Source organism: Epinephelus lanceolatus, chromosome 14 (genome assembly GCF_041903045.1).
Source record: "Epinephelus lanceolatus isolate andai-2023 chromosome 14, ASM4190304v1, whole genome shotgun sequence".
Classification (NCBI taxonomy): domain Eukaryota; kingdom Metazoa; phylum Chordata; class Actinopteri; order Perciformes; family Serranidae; genus Epinephelus; species Epinephelus lanceolatus.
The window spans coordinates 28135503-28156222 of record NC_135747.1 but is presented as its reverse complement, the minus strand read 5'-3'; the positions used below and the strand labels follow the sequence as shown (position 1 = coordinate 28156222).

Here is a 20720-nt window from a genome sequence, read left to right as displayed (position 1 = left end):
TCCATAGACATTGAATGGTGAAAGATGTTCTAGGTGACACTGAGAGCACTCGGGAATATTCTGAGTATATGGGAACATTTTCTGTTTCAGAAATGAGAACACTACAATAGAATAAAGCTCATTTTGGTAGAAAAACAAAAACAAACATACTGTGGGTCCACAAAATCAGTCTTTCATTCATTGTCTGTGGAACAGCTCCAGACTTTATACTTGATGACATCACAAGTTTGAGATGAACATCTCTGGTTTCTGGCTTTAAGAGAGAGTAGCTCACATGCTACAGTATATGTTCACAAATATTGATTGAACTTTCCAATACCATGGAAATAACATTGGAATTCTTAATTTAGGTGGTGCTCCCCTTTACGTTACAGTAAATAATTAAAGGGCGCTCCAGTGAGTTAGTGTTGCCCTGTGATACAGTTGAGGGACTTGAGAGAGAGATTTAAAATGGAAGCACCTGAGGCCAGAATATCCTCACTTTTAGACCCTCATCGGGTCAAACACAATTTTTGCACTCAAACAACTTCAGCTTCAGTCAGTGAGACGTCCGTACTATAAATAAGCTGCAGGTGTTAAACAGGATTTATTAGTATTACACAGCCACAGAGCCATCGTGAACCAACCATCATAGACCATCATATTGCCCTTTGTTCAAACAGTCAGAAGATCAAGAATTATCTAAAAGTGAAAACATCAATTATTGCTAAAATATCCAAGGGATTAGATGTGTAACTACAGTGGAAACATGTCAGAGAAAGTACTATTCTTCCACAGCAAAAATATAAAACACCTTTCTAAGAATAAAGAGGCATTAGCAGCAGTGTTTTGATATTAAAGAGATGCTAACATGTCAGTTTGTCAGCTGACTCTGCAACAATCAAACAGCTGCACAGGTTAAATATGTGGCATTGGTGTTACTGATACAGAATCAGAAAATAACAGCGTCTTTCTATACAGTTTTCACTACAAGAGACATTTTCAATCAAGTGATTATATAAATTAGGATTCGCTCTCACACAAATTAAAGCCATTAAAATGGAAGGAATCATTACATGGTAATCAATCATGATTTAATAATCAATGAGGTACAGATGCTGTGACTGTTACCTAATTATAAATAAGTAAATGAAACAATAAATGTGATGAAATCCGTCTTAGATTCATTTGGAAAAAAAATAAACATTCCTTTAAACTACCTTCAACACAAACCCAAGAGTTACCTTTGTTTTTGGGAAATTAATGCATGAGGTACTGATTGCTACACCTGAACGATGACGATGATGTAAGAAAAGCAAAAACTTCCCGACTAGTGCACAAGACGTAAAGCATGAAGTTAAATTAAAGGAAGTACAATCATACATGTTGTCGAACGAGCAATACTTGTGCGTTTATGACTATGATTCTTGAAGGTGTGTTGACTACAGTTAAAAAAATGCTCTGTCCTTTTTTTTGTTTTGTTTATGACACCCTGAGGAAATCTGAGACTGGAGGAAAAGTTTCCAACAGGGACGACAGGCTTAATGTGGCAGATTAATGGTTATGGCATGGGTGTTATGGGGACGACGTGACATGGTGCAGAGATGATGAGAAGGAGGGCAGGTTTGTGCCCTGTGTGAAGTCTCCCTTTGTATCCACTGGAGGAAGTGGAGCGTTGGCACCAGCAGAGCACTCAGGACTGTTCAGCCTCTTTAGCCTTCAGAGCCTGGTTGTACCTGTCAGAGAGAAAACGATAAAGAATAAATAACATTAAGATTTAAATTTGAACAACGTACATTTTATTTGCAGACTGTTTTATGACCTGCCTGATCACAGTGAGTGAAGAGATGTGAGCTCAAGATTTCTCTGACTACATTTACATGCACAAAATGTTCTAGTTTTTGCCCTTATCCCCAAAAATATATTAACAATAACATTCCTAGAGTTCCCACACAACAAACTTTCCATGACTTTTAAGGGAGCCATGATAAAAGTTCCATGTCGGAAAAGCACATGGTTCACTGTGTCTGTGGCACATGCTGACCCCATTATGGTACTTTTCTACACAGAAGCACCAGCAGTCTCACTTTGCGTGACAAACGTGACTTATACATGTAATGTTTCTTAAAAGGGGAGGGCACGGTTGGTGAGTTTTCCTTTTGTATTAAGCAGCAAATACGTTCTTTCAGTTATTTTGCCGTACTTGACACTGCACATCCTGTGATGCGACATATTAGACATATTACAGCTATCTTACAAAATATAATAAATGAATGAATGAATGCCTTTATTGTCACTGCATGTTCACATACAACAAAATTTGCCGTCAATTCACTCAGCACACACTCACATACCCACACATTAAAATAGCATATGCAGTTATGTACATCTGTCCATGGTAGTGCCATTTTAAACTGTTGTTGTTGTGGTGGTGGGGGAGAGAGTTTAAGTTATGTTTGGGTGTGGGGTACAAAGTGTTTGCTGTTATATTACATTACATGGAAGGATATCACCAAAGATTACTGTCACAATTAATGTTATTCTACAAAACAAATTTCCATGACTTGTCCAGGTTTTCCATGACCCTGGGAACCCTGTTTTCCACAACTTTTACCATTTACATGCAGCTGCGCATACTCAGATTAACATGCTCTAATATGTTGTTTATCATATCAAAATATGGAAAACATTCCTACCAGAGGCAAACTGGGTTGACTGTGCAAACACAGCCTCCAGCATTCATTCCTTCAGCCACCTTCTTGAAAGGTTGGTGTTGTGATATTTCTGTGTATCCAAACGCTGATGTCAAAGTTGGTGTGTTTCTCGTTCTGGGCTTTTCTTTGGGGCATGCATCAAAACCTGCCATAAAGTGCTGGTTGGTTGGTTTGAGTACAGTGCAGCCATGACATGAAACAGCTGGCTGTTAACAGGTGTGTGACACAAACTGTAGTTAAAACCCCAACTGAGAGGCATATTCTGAATGCACTGTTTACATGCTGGGTTCCCACAATCATGGAAAACCTGGAAAAGTCATAGAACTTTTACAATCACATTTCTATGTATTCAGAGAACTGGATACAGCATTTGCAGCAGGTCCCTAATCATTCCTTTGAGAGAAGCTCAGAGGCGCATGAAGCAAAAATGGTTCAACTCCCATGATTAAATTTCCCAGATGATCTGCACTGCTTCCGCAATGTGCGACCAATAGAGCGGCTGAACGTCTGCCTTCTGCTGGCCGAGCAGCTAACTTCCAGTTTAGCGCTTCATTAACTTGAATGGGGATAAAAATATTTAATCTTGCAGCTTTTCTAGATTTTTCAAATGTAATCGGACCAAATGGATCAAATCCTGATAGTAAAATAAGTCATTTCAGAGGAGTGGTGAAGCTTAAAAAAGTCTATCGACTGATTTACAGGCGTCTCTTTCCCAATATAAGTCAACGAGAAAGTCTTTTTGGGTCGCAAGGCATTAAGTGACAGATCCCAGAATTTGCAGTACCGCTGTTTGGCTGCTACAAAAATTGGCTTCACAGCCTGGCGCACTTCCCTGGGGCCTGGCAACCATGGACACAATGAATATCTCTCTTTCTCTCAAAGATTCTTTTACCGTTACATATTTCAGTGCACCGTTTGGCTGTAACAGACGACCTCACACTTCTTTTAAGTCTTCATGTCATTAAATGAGTTTCACTCCTAATGGCAAATATTTAAACTAATTTCCCTGATGAAGTTAATTGTTGACTAAACCCAGATTAAAACTACTGTGTGTTACATATTTACTACGACGCTCACGGTATTAGCTTCAATGGCTGCTCACTTAATGTTGTAAATGAACCACAATAACACACAAACCTCCAGATCCTAAAGAGTTGGGAGCCTCCGCAACAGCCTAGGAAGAAGTTGACACAAAACAGGTTCCAGTTCTTTGGGATGATGACCAATGAGTATCTGGACCAGATCAGGCCTGGTGGAAGAAGGAGTGAAGGTTATGCACATAATGACGAACCAGCTGTTGCTCTTGAGAACAGAGTCTATGTTTTGGCACAAGAGTGACAGATAAGATTTGTTTGATGACACATATTGCAAAAGCAGACGCACCAGATGACCTTTAGCACAGACTGATCAAATTCTCTTCGAACAACAGACCAACAATTTTGAAATGTACATCGAGGATTCAAGGTCGAGATAGAAACACAATTCAGGGCCACATATTGGGATAAAGTTAGACCAAGATTTCTGATGTGTATATTATCTTGTAATATAAACTACATTCATTTTATTTTTTAGGTCAAGGACAGACTTTTTCTGGTACCAGTTATATTTTCCCGAATCACATTAACTGTTTTAAAATTAAATAAACCTACGCTGCAAATGGAAAAACTGTGCCATCAGAGGCTTGATGGTGAACATCTGGAGTTCATCTTACCTGTGGCTGTCAGCACTGCAGACTGGGAGGTACTGAGTTTTTCTGCTGGTCGAGTCATATCAGCAAAACCAGCTGCAACCAGGCCCTGCAGATGCGAAGACACCACAGTTAGTTTTTTACTGTATTTACTGTACAGGAAGTATACAACACGTCACCTGCGTCTCTTCGAAAATCAAGAAATGCCACTAAATATGGAGGGGTATTACATTTTTCTTTCATGTTCTATTGCTGGAGAAAAAATCCTGACAGTGAATGTTGGATCCTGCAGTCATGTGAACAAGGCCCTCTGAGACAGTAAAGTCATCCAAAAAACTAAGGGAATTTGACTCAGACAGCTAAATTTAGAGCAGAGCAATCTGAGGCTCAGATGTGAAACATTTTATTTTACAAAAGGTTTTGTTTTGTAACAGTATTTAAGCACTTTATTTAACAAAAAAGAACAACAGTTCAATGTGATACATCAAATTCACTAATATTCATTACATTTTGAGTGTTTTCTCATCAAATTGTCATTCAGATAAGCTCAGATTAAAAACACACAGAGGATATAGAGCCAAGTAAGGAAGCTATCGGTGTGTAATTGTATTAGATTGCTATAAAATCCTGATCTGCTTAAAAATCTCTCCCCGTAAAAGACACAAAACGAACCTTCAAGATTCACCTTTGTGTCTAAAATGTACAATCTCAGTAGGAACTTATACACATTGTGTCTGGCTCTGTCCTAAAATTCAAGCGTACTGAGTAAACATTCTGCAGGATATGGGAAAATCATTGGTGTTGCTTTGTGTATGAATCCTGTCTCTTTACTCCTCAGTGTCAAGATGCTACTGTTAGTTGCTTGAGCAGAATGTACAACATTCTTGTATATGCTGCAAGGAAGAATATCGATAGGTGACAAACCACCATCTAAGGCAAATTAGCATAAGATAATCATGGAGGATTACCCTCTGGAATACCTGACCTGTTTAGGACGATTCATGAAAATATGGACTCCATACCTTCATTTCTCACACTATACTGTGGCTTGCTGCACCTATGATTGTACTGGTGTTTTATGTTCATATCCAAATGTTTCATCATTTTTATTCTTGATGGTTGTGCAGATCAATGTTGTGCTGAGCTGTTCGATGTTGTTTGTGAAAAGAAGAAAAGTCAATAAATATACTTGGGGAAAAAACACACACACACAGAGGGAGTATGATGTCATTCTCTGCCTCTATATAAATACTCTGAATGTCACATACTGAACCTTTAAATTGTAAAAAACAGAAGTCAAATAAACAAAAAAAAAGAAAAATTAAAACAGAGATTTGCCAGCAATGGTTTACATCCTTGGTGTTATGTCTGTGAATTACTGGGTAATTTTACATCTTCATGCCCCTAAAAATATTCACATAACACAAAATGCATCATTGACTGAAGTGGCCACTCTGCACAGATACAAGTAATCTGTGATGAGGGGGTTTCATGTAGACAAAGCTTTGTTTTCACAAGCCAAAAAGACTGGGGACCGTCGGTCTAACGTATATTTACAATTAAACAGGTTAGACTGTGTGAAAATGCACTTACCCATTTAAACATTGGGGCCCAGAAGAAAACTGTTTTTGGACCTGAAATAAAAAGAAAAGAGAAACATTCAATTTTGGCAGCTGCGTTTGCACAGTTTTGTCTAGGAGGCAATAATCCACCTGCTCTGGTTCTCTAATGGGATATCTGGGAAACAGATACCAGGACGCCTCAGTGTGTCCAAACACAGAGGAAGCAGACTCAGATAAACTTAATCAGCTCTGTGTGGCTTGCTTCATGACAAGAGAAGAAAACTGTGAGCAAACATGAATGTCCTGCTGATTTCTAATCTACTGTCCTCATATGAAAATCACCTGTAAAAACCATCAAACTGATCCGTTCACTCTTTTAGCACTATTCATTTAGCTAGTTTTTAGTCACTTGAGAAAAGAGATTTAAAGACGTCACCATGAGCATGTTTTAGAAACAGAACAATCATTTAATCAAGAAACTCATCGACAGATTTATTATGAGAAGAGCCTTCAGTTGCAGCCCTGCACAAGTTTAATAAATAAAACAACACATGGCAATCATGTCGGTATGGCATGGCTCAAATTTTTATTGAGACTTTGATTGTTTTATATTTTTCATGGCGATACCTTTGAACTGCTTTTATACCCCGAACTGAACACCACACCACTATAAACTTAATGCCATATTGGCTTTAGGACAACAAAATGTTGCAAAGCAGCAACACCAAATATCACATACTTTACCGTATCATATCAGTGAACATCAAAAAACGTGGCCAGCCCATGATAAACATGAAATGTGGTATTTCAAGTTTCCCAAGATATTACATAACATGGTTTGATTTCATTGAGGTTTTCTCCTTAAATTATTTAAACTTCCAACCAGGATTTTATAACTGATGAAAAGATTAGGCGTAAAACTGGTAAAACAGCTGAGAGCCTGGGAATCTGTAACAAATACTTGAACACTCCAGGGTGTCTGTGCTGCTGGGAGCAGACAGACACACTTAATTAGCAACAGCACATGAAAGGACAATACACAGGACCATTAAAAGCTGCTGGTCTGGAATCATCTTTCCTCATGTCCCCGCTCTGTGCTGCAGGCTAAACAAAGAGGAGGACTTCTGTCCCTGCAAATCATCACTGAGGGAGGGAGGTGGCTTTAGTCACCGCCCCTTCATACCTGGTCAGAAAGTTGTCCTTGACAAATGGAGCTCCAGTACAATACAGACGAAACAGACTGTCCCCAGTGACGCCAGCAACTCCTTAATCTCTGTACCCTCTAGTTAAGATCAGTGTCAAAGAGATCTGAATGTGTGTGCTTGCAAAACAGGAGAAACACAGTCCCTTTATTACATCCTCCTGTCTAAACATGATGCAATGATGCAATCTAATACAATGAATTAAAGTTATAATGTTCAGTTTCTCTTTAAACTGTTTGAGAAATAGTGTCATTATTAGTGTAGAAGTTACTTCAAAGGTTAACCCTGTATCACAAGATTTAGACATATAGAAATGCTATAAATCATGATTAGATCTTAAAGGTCCAGTGTGTAGGATTTGGGAGATATACTGACAGAAATTAAAAACAACAAGCATGTTTTCTTTAGTGTATAATCACCTGAAAATAAGAATCGTGTTTTCATTAGCATAAAATTAGCTGTTTATATCTACATAGGGAGCAGGTCCTCGCCTATGGAGATTGCCGTGTTTCTACAGTGGCCCAGAACGGACAAACCAAACACTAATTCTATATAGAACCATTCGCGTTTTGTGTTGGCCAGCGCTGTTAGCAGCCCCTCTGCAAAGAGAGCGTTGAAAAAACACAGATTTTTTAACTTGAAACTGCTTTATTCAGTGTTTTTGTCGGCTTAAATCAACGGGTCTGTTTGTTTCAAAGAGGAAGAGACCTCTGCGGATAATTCGGCTCCCGGTAAAAACTTCCTGTGTGTCTGGATCTTAAGTTATCAGAGAGGTGCTGGGCTAGAGGTCCATCTATGACATGCCAAGCAGCATCTGCAAAACACTTAATTTAACATGAAACTGTTTTATTCAGTGTTTTAACTGGTTTTAATTATCAGGTCCATTTGTTTTGGAGGGGATGAGACTTTTGCGGATAATTCGGCTCACAGTAAAAACCTCCTGAACAATAAAACACAGAAGGAATCCTAACCAGGAGAAGTTTACGCTGTTTGCAATCTACAAACCTCATAGCTAGATGCCACTTAATCCTCCTAAATCTTGTACACTGGACCTTTAAGATAATGCTACGAATAATGATTAGAGCTTAAGCTACAAGACGATTGACAGAAAATTATTGAGCAACAATTTTGAGTATCAATTACTTCTTATTAGGCATTTAATCAAACACAAAAGTCAAAAGATTTGCTTTTAATCAGCCTCTCAAGTGGGAAGGTTTTATATACATTTTATGAGAATTGATCAGACAAAGCAAGACATTTATAGGTTGTACCTTTGGTGCTCATGCTCATTTTTCACTATAGCCTTTTGTTTTTACGTTTCAGAGACTAGACAATTAAACTTAAAAAATAATAAGCAGATTAATAATTGGCAGCTGCCCAATTAGAATCAGAATAAGATTTGTTGCCAAGCAGGTTTTCACCTACAAGGAATTTGCTTTGATTTCTAGTACATACATTAAACACACAAATGAATGAATGAATAGTGCCAATATCATTGCATGAACCTAAGATTATATTCAAGTGCTAGTAACCAGTTTGATCATGTATGATTTTCCACATCATGAAAGTACTTCCTATGTCTATCGTCTCTTTTCTGGGTTGCCATATTTTTATTTGCGCAAGTTGATATAAAGACAATAAGAAGCTCTGAATAAGGAGCGGCTGAAATTAGAGTAAATTTAACTTTTTTTTATGGCAATGAACTTTGAACTCCTCTCAAACTACAGTAAATTTGGCGACTTTAGAGTCCACAGACGCTACCTGTCATAAACTCAGCTCTTCTTCACAGACTGAGCTGCTTAGCTGGAGTGATCCCAGCAGATTAGGGTCTCCCACAGCAACCCTGACTGACACATCAAAACAATGACCACCACATACTTCAGGCATCAAGAATAGATAGGGGCTGCTGTTTGATCCACTACATGTTAGTGCATTCACATAACTGCCACCACACAGCTGCACGGAGCCCCGCATCCGTCCGCCAACACATCACAAACACACCCAACCTGCTCATCAGGAGCCGGGTGTTTAAACTCTGCCTTACCTGCCGGGTGGTTGTACATAGGTCTCAGTTTGGCGGGCAGCATATGCTCGACCCGGTCCAAAATCCTGTGATAGGACGCTCTCAACGCAGCCATGACTGTGGGTAGATGCTCTGATGGAATTACAGACACTGAGCGGAACTTGAAGCTAACGCGCTAAAAACGGTTAGCTAGCTAAAAGCTACAGAATGCCACAAAACCGTTTGCCTTCGTCTGTTAGCTATATATTGTCATGTAACTGAAAGACAGGAAGACTGAGCGATAGGAGAGGATGCTGTTGTCCTACTGTCGACCTTCTCCCGGCAGCAATGTGACCATGCTAGCCCGGCTAGCTCCTCTGTAGCTTCTGTCTGACCGTCACCAACACGACGAGGTGACTTTCTGTGCGATGCAACCTACCGCGTGAGGGGCGGGGTTACACGTTACCTTGCTCTCATTGGTCCGCGAGGCCAACACTCCGATACGATTGGTTTAGAAAGGATTGTTGCTTTTCTTTGCCCGGTGTATCCCGACTGAGTGGAGACAAATTGTTTTTCCTCAACTATTTTTAGTGAAGAAAAAGAAAAGTATTCAGTTTTTAGGGTGATTTTTCAACTCTATGAACACGATGAAAATTAGATAGTAATTGATCCTTAGAGGAGAAATGCAGGTTCTCTCAGGAGCAGAAAAATAAGCCACTGGGTCACATATGGCGCAGGGGCGAGTACCTGCAAAGGTGAACCCTTTGCATGAACACTTATAGTTTCTGCATATACATACACAAACATGGACCTTATTCAGCTGTATTTGATCTTAGCTGGGGCGGACCAGTAAAACCACTGCAGAATAACCTAGAAATAACAACAACCTTCACAGTTTTCATTTTCTTTTAATGTAAAAAGGTACATTTTAAGAGCTTTTATCTGTTTACATAACAGATGATGAACAGCCTGAGATATCTCAAGAAAAAAAAAGTGCAATGTCCTCAAAATGTCTCAGTTTTCCACATTCAGCTAGTCTAATTCTCTCTGTCATTACATTTTTCCATACATTTCCACTCTTGCAGTACTATTGGCATCACCACACCAAACTAAAGTGGAAGATATTCAGGAAGCAGGTTAGGTTATCCCCTTCCTTACAAACCTCTTACAGATCTAAAGTTTTGGCCGTACTTTAGCTGCAGGATTCCACCAAAAGTTGAAAAGTCTGATACAGATTCTTTTGTACTGAAGCTGCTGGTTGACAATATTTTGCACAGTGTTCAATATCTTTAAATAAAATAAAGTAGAATAAATATTCTGGTCAGGGTGGAAAAGCCTCTGAAGCAGCTTTAACTTGCCCCTGAAATCTGCAACTCTTTGCCTTCACAGCTGCTTCAACAGTAGGTGTGCAAAGTCATCTACTGGGCCAGATTGGACCCTTTGGTGGGCTGGTTTTGGCCTTCGAGCCATGTATTTGACACCCCTGCCATACAGATGCAGAAGAATAAATATTTAGAAAAGAAAGAGGATACAAATAGTTTTGGTTTATTTTTTGCTGATGCTATGATTAAGATATTTTTATTCACAATTTGCTTTGTAACATTATGCTATATATTCAATAACTTTACTTGAATTACACAGAAATAAAAAGAGTAAATTATAACACATGCCCTATAGGGTATTGACATATGACATCATGGCACAGTCAACCTGTTAGACCACAAACTACTCACTTTAATTTGTGAATCAGACTAATGACGGGTTAATGAGTGTTAAACATGACCTTATTCCTTCAGCCACATATCAGATATTGGAAACTCCTCAGATTTTCGAAACTGAAGCACTAATTTGCGAGCAGTGCGGACAGAGGACAAATGTGGACAAATGGGAAATGGCCCCCGAGATCAGGACCTACTGAAGTAAGATATCAGTTCCTCTGTTACAGCCTGATGTTGTGGCCCTGTCTTGTGGAGAGGGCCTGACACATGTCACAACAGCCCAACAGCCATGTTTCGCCCTGGGGCCCCAAACAGGTTAATCTGGCCCTGTCTTGATGGGACTCTGACAAAGTCTACAAAACTGTGGGACATGTTGTCAAACAACTTGTTTAGTTTTCTTTAAAATTTGAATGAAAAGGCGGTTTACTTCTGTGTGCGAAGGCTGGATTAACACCAAGCCCACAGCTGTCATATGCAGCATTATCCTGCCTCTGGAGTCTGAACCATCTACTGTAAATATACAGCAATGATCAGTAAATTTAATTTATTTTGTCAAAGACAATATAATAGATTCCAGGGCTAACATACTGGATACAGATGTGATTCAATTTCAGATATAATTCTGAACAGTGCAACTCTTGGTCTTGGTAGATTCAGGCTTAGGGTGTTTAGTTTGTATTCGGTAGAAAATTATTTGGGAAATATGCATCTCAAAAAGACAACATCGACTGAAAGACCTTTATTAGATTGTCACTGCTTCATTTCCTGAACGTAGGGCCCGGTCCCGAAGAGGGTCACTGTGTCAAAATCACGTCTTTAAACCTTCATAATTTCAGTTTTGTTCTTATGTTGCATATTCTGAAATGAATTTGTTCAAACTACCACACTGCAAATATGGGGCCAGGTAATATTCTAACATAGAAAAACTGTATATACTGCTCAGAGAGGAGAACAAACTGAGGTTTAATATGGGCAAATATTTTCAAATTCAAAGTTTATGATTACATGAGATGCAAAAACAGGGGCTATTTTTGGGTAATTATGGCAGTTACTTTCACTGGTGGAAAGTAAATACATTGATGTAAGTCCCATAAGTACAATTTTCAGTACTTTGCAGTTTAAGAGGAAATATTACACTTCAGATTAATAATATAAATTAACCAATTAATAAAGTATGATGTAATATTATAGGCAACATGAGACTTTATTGATCCTTTGGTGAAATTCACAGGCTACCAAGCAGCATAAAATGAATTGGGGTTTGGGTGTCCTCCGCCAGAATATTTTGATCATCAAACACTTGATTTCCTGCACTGTGGTGAATTTATATGCACTAACTGTACATTTTCTGCATCAATTTATGATGTAAATGTCTTGAATCTTGTCAAAACGAAAGTCCTCTGCTACGTTAATGTTTTTTTACTGGGGAGACAAATGTACATGTTCTTAATATCACTCCCAAAATCCACATATGCATTAGTCTGAAACTGACCAGTCTGCATTATGAGTACTTCTCTAGTATCTTAGTCGACATAGGCCGCCACCTATAGGCCACATATTGTATTACACATACCGTTCTTTTATTTTTTATTGTTTTAAAATTATTATTATTGTTTGTGAGTTGTTTATCTGGGCTGATTTCTCATTAGCGCTTGTTTTTATTAGTAATAGAGACAATACATATAGAGGACAATAGTAATAATAATAATAATAATAATCCCCAAACTGAATTGCACATACTGTTCTTTTGTTGTTTTTATTCATTTATTATTGTTTGTTAGCTAAGTTGTTTATCTGGGCTGATTTCCCATTAGCACTTGTTTTTGTTAGTAATAAATAATAGAGTAATAGTAATAAATAGTAATAAATCTAGAGGATAATAATAATAATGATAATAATAATAATCATAATTGATCATAATTCTTCTTCTTCTTCTTCTTATTATTATTATTATTATAAGCCCCATATTGTATTGCACATACTGTTCTTTTGTTGTTTTATTTATTATTATTATTTGTTAGCTAAGTTGTCTATCTGGGCTGATTTCTCATTAGTGCTAATTTATTATTGTTATTATTATCATTAATACAATTAATAATAGCAAATTATTATTATTAGCATTATTATTATATAATTAGTAATTAATTCCTTGATTTTGATAATATTATTATTCGTGGTATTATTATTATTATTATTATTATTATTATTATTATTATTATTATTATTATCATTATTATTATTATTATTATTATTTCTTGGGGGCGGGGCTTGCCCAGGGTGCTAGCTCCAGCACTGTATAAGTACATATTGATGCAAATACTTTTGTAGTTTTACAAAATTAAAATAATGAATGCAGGACTTTTACAGGAGTATTTCTATAATGAGGTATTGCTACTTTAAGGCGAGTAAAACATGTGAGTTCTTCTCCCACCCCTTTCCAAGCGTTCCTGATTACATTCCGCCCCTACAGCTGTTTGGTTTCCTAAAACGAGCGCTCCCACCCTCTCAGTCAAAACACGGAGTCTCTCGCGTTGTTTGGACACAGCTGACCGCTGCCTGCTAGAAGAAATAAACCAGGCTAGGCTAGCAGGACAGATAGTTAGCAGCGTAGGGAGCAGGAGGACAGTGTACGTAGAGCCGTGAGGACAGCGGAGACAGGACAGGAGCGAGTCTTTCCCCTCCGGTGATGCAGACGTTGAGTGTCGCAGCGAGCTAACGTTAGCGCTGTCCCGACACACAGGGACGGATCTCCATGGCAAAGCCCAAGCGACGATAGATAAAAGGCGACATCAACAGGAACGGGTTAGCTTAGTTTCAATGTTATTGCTAATTAAAAAACACATATGGTCACAATGTCCTGCTCTGGAAACCTGGTTTGGGATGTAAATAAACGTTTGATTGGATACAACGAGCCTAACGCCATCCGGACCAACTATTTAGGTAAGAACAACACAAGCCTCTGTGATGCTAACGATAACGTTTCATGTTAATGACAAGACAACATGTATTATTTTGACACTGTACGGCAGGTAACCTCACTGCAAGCTGTGAGTGTGTCTGTGTGTGTGTGGCGCTGGATCAGATCCACTGACAGCCAGACAAGACTGTGCCACAATATGCTTAATAACAACAGAGCTGCTAAGTTCCTCCTGCTGCAAAGTCAGAGCCGTCCAGGCAGTGTAAACTCAGCCTGTGCGTTTCATTCACTCATGTAAAACACGACATGTGGGAGTCCACGGCTAAAGCACTGGATAGATGGGATTAAAGATTACATAAGCCTTAATGGTGCAGCTTTTTTATGAGGTAATAGCTACAGATAAATCACGTTTATATCCTCATTCAGATATCCCATTAGTTGCAGAGGAGATGCAGTTTGCAGTTTCCATGGATGATGTGCAGAACCAGAAATATTACAGGCCTAATGCCAAGTAAATTTGTGCATAAAAGGAAGATGACATGGTGCATAACATTTAAACACAGCGCAAAAATATAAAAAAATAATATGAAATAACATTAAGAAAAATTATATAACAATTTATTTAGCCGATAACTGATATCGATATATCCACTTTTGTCCCCACCTAATTTTAGTGATCATCAGTTCTCCTTGATAGTGGAATTAATATCACATTATGCATGCATACTCTTATGGTGATGGCCCAACAACAGATGAAAACATGAAATACAATACTTTTTAAATTTATGTAATAATTATTAATTGTGCAAATTGAGAAAAAGCATGTTGGCCTGATCGGATAATTCATTTTAAAGCCAATATCAGTAGATACCGATGATGTACGGATATTATTGTGACTCCTTAAAAAGAAGAAATCCCTAAAAATTAAAATTGAATATTAAAAAAATGTATTCATATATGTCTAAATTTATATATAAGCATAGGTAAATGTGTAAAGATAATAAAGTACTGTTTTTACGACTGTACAGTTGTTCGAAAATGTGCACATTTTTTTGTCCAGGGGATGTAAAAATTCCCAGTATAATACAGGAACAAAAATATGTCTAAGAGTGATGATCGTAATGTCAAGCAGCAAAGCAAAGAAACTATCTACAGGCTGCATTACAATATAAACATCATATAGATACTGAACTCTTAGGTATAGCACTAAAATGGAAAAAGAGTTAAAAGCAGGGATCAATCATGTAATGTATTTATAAATGTGTGGTGCTCCATTATAAAGTGCTTTCAGTCTTGCAGTAATTTGTAGGCAGTTGAAATGAAAGTGCACGCTCCAGCAAACATCTGTCATAATAATAAACTGTCAAAGTCTGAACTACCAGAGATGACAACATTAAAGTGGGGATATACATCTGTCTCATAGAAACTCATCATGATACTGCATGATGAGAGCATTTGTAAGTATTCTAGGTTTCCTGAAAGATTAACAGCTCATGTATGATCTATATGACATGTGACTTAAAGCGAAGTCTTGAATACAAACTGATATTAGTCTTCATAAACTTGATGAAAAATCCTAGAAGAGAAAAAAATAATATGAAAACAGACACAAGTACAGAGGAATATAGTAAAGAAATAAAAAGAAAATAATCTAATCTTAACCAAATATCAGGCCTGAATTCAATATAGAAAATTCCCTCATTGAATAAAGGAAGGGGGCTGCTGTTCCTAACGACTAATTTCCCCTTAGCTTAACCAGACATTCAAACTTAATCTAGTTGACGAGTTTAAAAGTAAGAAAACACTCAAAATATATACATATTGTGTGTATAGTAAGAGCCATTTAAATCATTAATCAGATTTGTTCAACACCCAAATCATATTTTAAATGCCACTAAAATGTGTGTCACTTTGCACTGTACATTATGAACATGTCCTACAAAACATGACTACACTTTACTGAATACAAGTTAAAAAAAATAACATCAAGTGGAAACAATTTTGGGCAAACTCTTTAGGAAACATGCCTGATTATTACAATGGCATTTTCATTTGTGAATGCAATCGCATAAGATAATATTTATTTTTGAAAATAAGTGTTAACGAATAGTATTTTTGGTGCTTACAAGCGAGGGTAGCAACGTTTAATCGACTATTCGAGCACATTCCAAGCTCCTTTATCCATAAACTGAACTAGAGTAATAGATCAGATGAAAATAAATACTGACTTTATCTCATTTTCATTTTTCTTAGATTATATTTATTGAGTTGGGGATCATAACAATACAAAATAAAGGGCGTGGGAGATATACATCTCTTCATATGCATCCTCTTTTTCAACTTATTGCTACCTAACACAGAACACATTCTCCTCACTTAAAAAAATGTACATATATATAAGTCAAAGAATCAGTCAAACAATATGACCAAACCAAAAACTTGTCATGGTGCTGCAGTGTATTTAGATTCTCACAAGAGACAATATAATGTATTGCCATGTTATTATGGCACTTTTAAATAAGAGCATGATAGGCTGAGTTCAGTCTTAAGTGTGTAATGGTATCTGTGCCATGTGGTTTAAAAATAATCTAGTTTCGTTTTTTTATTCAAGCTGAAACTATAAAACTCACAGGTCTGAGTTTACTCGCAGTGAAAGTCCTCATTAGTGAGATTTTCCTGTGTTTAGCTGTACGTCTGTCTCTGTGTCAGCTGTTAGAGAACAACATAATAAAACAACAGTGACCACAGCGGTGTAGACCGCGCCGCTGGCACACAGCAAGACGCAGAGGTTTATAAAACCTGTCTGTGATGTGGTTCGTCAAACAGTCAGCACCTGACAGTGGTTGACTGAAAATTTACAAGGCTGTAGAGGTGGGGCAGGTGCCACAGAGCGTTAGTCAGTGCTGTATTTAGCTTGACTGAGATATGGTTGGAGCTGTTATTGTGTTGTGGGTACATGCAGTGATGTGTGGGTCAGAGCTCTTGTAGGTTATATTTAGCCTCAAAAAGGGGGGATGGGGGCAACAAGTAGTGGTCTGCATCAAATTCCTGAGGCACTTCCAGGGAGGTTAAAGGAAATGTGTGTGTGCCACAGGGCTTTCCCTGAACTTAAGAACGATTTAAGTATTAATAATGACACTAAATCCTGGTTTACATGAAGACGGGGACACAGAGTAACTCTGATGAGGAAAAATAATGCCTTCTGTATACTAAAGACTTTGAAAGACTTTCAAATAGAGGATTATTTCCCATCCTGCTGCTGGTGGAAAATATTACACCAACCTCTCTGAAGAAATATGGCATATTAACAGCTCCTTATGTGTCTACAAAACACCAGAAACACAAGATAAAGGGCGTCGTATGTCGTCACTATTCTTGCCAACATCAATGTGATCTATGAACTGTATTTGTGTACAAACTTTACATTTTGGATGTTGTCGCCTTTTTTAGTGGGAGGAAACTGCGGGAATGAGAGCAATTAAACACAGACTCTTGTTCACATCACAACTCCACCAGTTGCCTCTTCTTTTCCACAGCACAATATAACTGAGACTTGGGGCGCTTTCCATTTTGCTGACATGTCTCGTCGCTCCCCTCACTAGTGTCTCTTCCTCATGTCTTAGCTCCTCCCATCGAGGATGTGACTAAGAGATGCGAGGACTGACAACCCAAAGCTGCCAAATGAGAAATCCCACAGCATCAGTCTTAAGTGATGCCAGTAACATAAGATGTGCTGTGGCATTTATACGTCACGCCATGCCACTTGATAAAAGACTTCTGCATGAGCAACACATTCTCACTCCGACCTCGTCACAAATAGGCATTTGGTCATGGACTTTCCATGTCCAGTTACGACATGAAAGGTACCCTGGGTGTGTTGGTTGTTGACGTTCTGGGACACCCTGTCAAGTTCTGCCTGTTACAAGCATTGTCTTCTTTCAAAATACACTTCTGTTTTCACAGGAAATTTAAGGTTTACATACAGTCTCTTTCAAAATAAATGCACTACGTCACCATGCAAATTGATGTTTTATTTCCTTCACCCATTAAGGCACGTGGTTGGGTTTAGGAAAAAACAACAGGGTTTGACTTTATAATCTTATGGGTCACAAACACCGCTCTCCTGGGTGAAAGTTGGTATTTGTTAGACCCATCCGCCACCCCTCCCACCCACACTTGTCGGATTTTCGCCACCTTAACTTTCGTTCTTGTCCCACTGAGTGCCGTTAAACTATAATGGCGACCTGCCGCATATGCTGACGGCTTTTTTCATCAGTGTCTGATGCTGGTCACTGCCCAAGCGCCCAAGCGCCAGATTTCAGCAACTTCGTTGTGAGACCAGTTTGGCGTAGGATACACCTGTGTTTCCTCGCTCTAAGCTCCTCCTGAAGCCTCCTCTCTATTTTCATGTATAACTGTCCAAACACAGGCTATTTGTCACATTGAGAGACAGTTAGTTTTGAAACAGACAATTTATCTGTTGGTCAATATTAATTTCTAATTATTTTGATAATCAATTAATGCTTTTGCCTGATAATCTGTTTATATCATTGTAAATGAAATATATATTGTTGTTTTAGACTGTTGGTTTGCCCATGGGAAATAGTTATGGACATTTTGTTTTTTAAAATTCTGGCTTTCTATAGACCAAACAATTATTCGATTGATGAAAAGAATAAGAAGGAAACAGTCATCTGAGAGTTAAAATAATTTGTTGCAGCTTGAGACATTACACAGCCTATCCATGCATTTCTTACCAACATAATTAGTTAATTTTGAATTTTCTTTGGTGCCAAAAGTCAGTAAATAAAACATTTGTTGTATTTTTAAATTGTAACTTTCAAGCACATTTTACACAAGATATCGCACGACACATTATAGAATAAGATTAAAAACAAAAAACATCTTGTATGAGCAGTCTGATCGTGACTGTAGTGGGAATATTTTCATATTATTAATCCAGTGTTCATATGTGACATCATGATTATTAGTTGTTGTGATTGGCAGCTGAAGAGACTACAGCTCCTCATTTACAAGAAACACTCAACACAAATTCAGGCTTGTCTGACATCTGGAACACTGGTGAAACCTGTCGGAGCAAGTTAAAGCTCTCGATCGGATGAACAGCAGCTTTCGTAACTTCTCTCTGACACATTCAATTATTATTCAGTCAGAATGGAAAAACAACACCCTTATATTAAATGAATGAAGCTACTGTATCCTTAGATTATCTGTCTCGGAGTGAACAAATAACATAGTTACTGGCTTCATGCTGTGTTCACTATTGTGTGCATGTTTCGGGTCTTGCTGCAGACCTTTGTCATGGACGTCACTGTTGTTGCCGTGTCCCAATGTGCTGTTTCTGAACTTAGAATACAAGAAATCACCATAATTAACCGTTTTATACTAGAAAAGAAAATGAAACGATAAGTGGATCATCGGACATCAAGATGAATTTAAAAAAGAGGCAGCAAACTGTAACAATTATTTTACGGTTTCCATTTTTATCAGCCAAGAGCATCTCCTCCATTTCCCATTATGTGTTGCGTTGAGGGAGAATAGTGTCAACAGCATACTTAAAGATGAAGTATTATTTTTTTAGTCTGCATGCTAACTGTTTTAAGTATATTGAATTTTATCCACCTGAACACACGGCATCACAAAAACTGTTAAGAGTTAGAGTGTAGCCCTGGATTTTGGACACAGCTCTTGACTTAACAGTTAGGGCTGACCTGAATGTTTCAAAGCTTTTACTGTTGCCATGGTAATCAGCATCCAAATTAGTATTTGAATGCTCTGATGTTTGTTGTTGTTTTTTTATTATTATTAGTATAATTAAATTACCTCTAAAACCCTAAGTAGCCCATCCAATAAGAAATACTAATCCAACATTATTAAACACTGGCAGAAGCTACATGCGTATTATTTATTCATTTGTTTATGGGCCTACAGTGGCTGTAGATTATTTGATGTGATTATTGCACATTTTGTAGCTGTTTTTGCTTCAATAAAATGGAAAATCCTTGATGTACGTTCAGGGCAGCACTATTAAAAATGACAAAAAGTATCTCAAAACAGCTTCATTATTGCCCGGGAAAAAAACTCCAAGACATAAAGATGTGAGACATCATCTCATCCTGAAGCTGCACTTTTCAAAACGAAGACTTGATTGATCCAGAGATTAAAACATAAATTGAGTTAGTGTTGCTATCTCACAAATCCCCCGTGGATCCTGCTGTTTTAATGTGTTTTATTGTCACTTAATTCTTTCAAAAGAAGATTTCTTTCTCTCATTTCATGTCACAGCAGAGATGTACCATAAGCACAGCCCACTTTTCCCTGCATTTATAGTCTCATCTTACAGCAGCATGAATATTTCCCTTTCCTCTTTTTAATCTGTTTGTGTGTGTAAGTGCAAGGGAGGCTTCCCCTGCATGAATAATACAGTACATGATACGGAAATACTGAATCCAAATGCTTAATGTGATATTTTATACCAGACCGCAGATCTACTGCACTTAACTGGAGTGAAGCGAGGCACAAAGATGGAGTGATGGATGGATGGATACAGTGAACAAAAATATACATGCTATTGTTGTTAAAGATCTTAGACTCTTTTATGCACACAAAGGATATATTTCTCTCAAATTTTGGTCACATATTTGTTGAAATCCATGTTAGTTAGAGGGGCAGCTGCGGCTCAGAAGTAGAGCTTGTTGTCCACCAATTGGAAGATCTGCGGTTCACATTGGCAGTCTACATGTCAAAGCATCCTCAAGCAAGATATTGAACCCCAAATTGCTCCTGATAGCTGTTCCATTGGTGTGTGTTTGTGTGTGTGTGTGTGTGTGTCGGAAACGAGGAAGCAGGGGGCACCCTGTACGGTAGCCTTGGCCACCAGTGTATGAATGTGTGTGTGAATGGGTGAATGTGACTCGC

The 20720-nt window shown here is 38.0% G+C and overlaps 2 protein-coding genes across 10 annotated transcripts in view; one reads left to right on the top strand and one right to left on the bottom strand.

The window, feature by feature from the left end:
• Nucleotides 1-562: 562 nt before the first annotated feature.
• Nucleotides 563-9574, bottom strand: mpc2b (mitochondrial pyruvate carrier 2b). Its single transcript, XM_033618386.2, has 5 exons — nt 9189-9574; nt 5974-6014; nt 4405-4489; nt 3831-3942; nt 563-1715 (listed from the first exon to the last, which is right to left on the bottom strand). The coding sequence occupies exons 1-5, from the start codon at nt 9280-9282 to the stop codon at nt 1673-1675; spliced, it is 375 nt and encodes a 124-aa protein (XP_033474277.1). The 5' UTR covers nt 9283-9574; the 3' UTR covers nt 563-1672.
• Nucleotides 9575-13394: 3820 nt separating this feature from the next.
• Nucleotides 13395-20720, top strand: part of dcaf6 (ddb1 and cul4 associated factor 6) — a 38094-nt gene continuing 30768 nt past the window's right edge. For 6 of the 9 annotated variants that reach the window (XM_033615861.2, XM_033615852.2, XM_078174551.1 and 3 more), the window contains exon 1: nt 13396-13804. In XM_033615861.2, coding sequence (XP_033471752.1) covers nt 13708-13804 — 97 coding nt within the window. In that variant the 5' untranslated portion in view covers nt 13396-13707. Of the gene's footprint in view, nt 13805-20720 lie in introns of all 9 variants that reach the window. The other 3 variants (XM_078174553.1, XM_078174552.1, XM_033615843.2) reach the window with 2 other exon arrangements.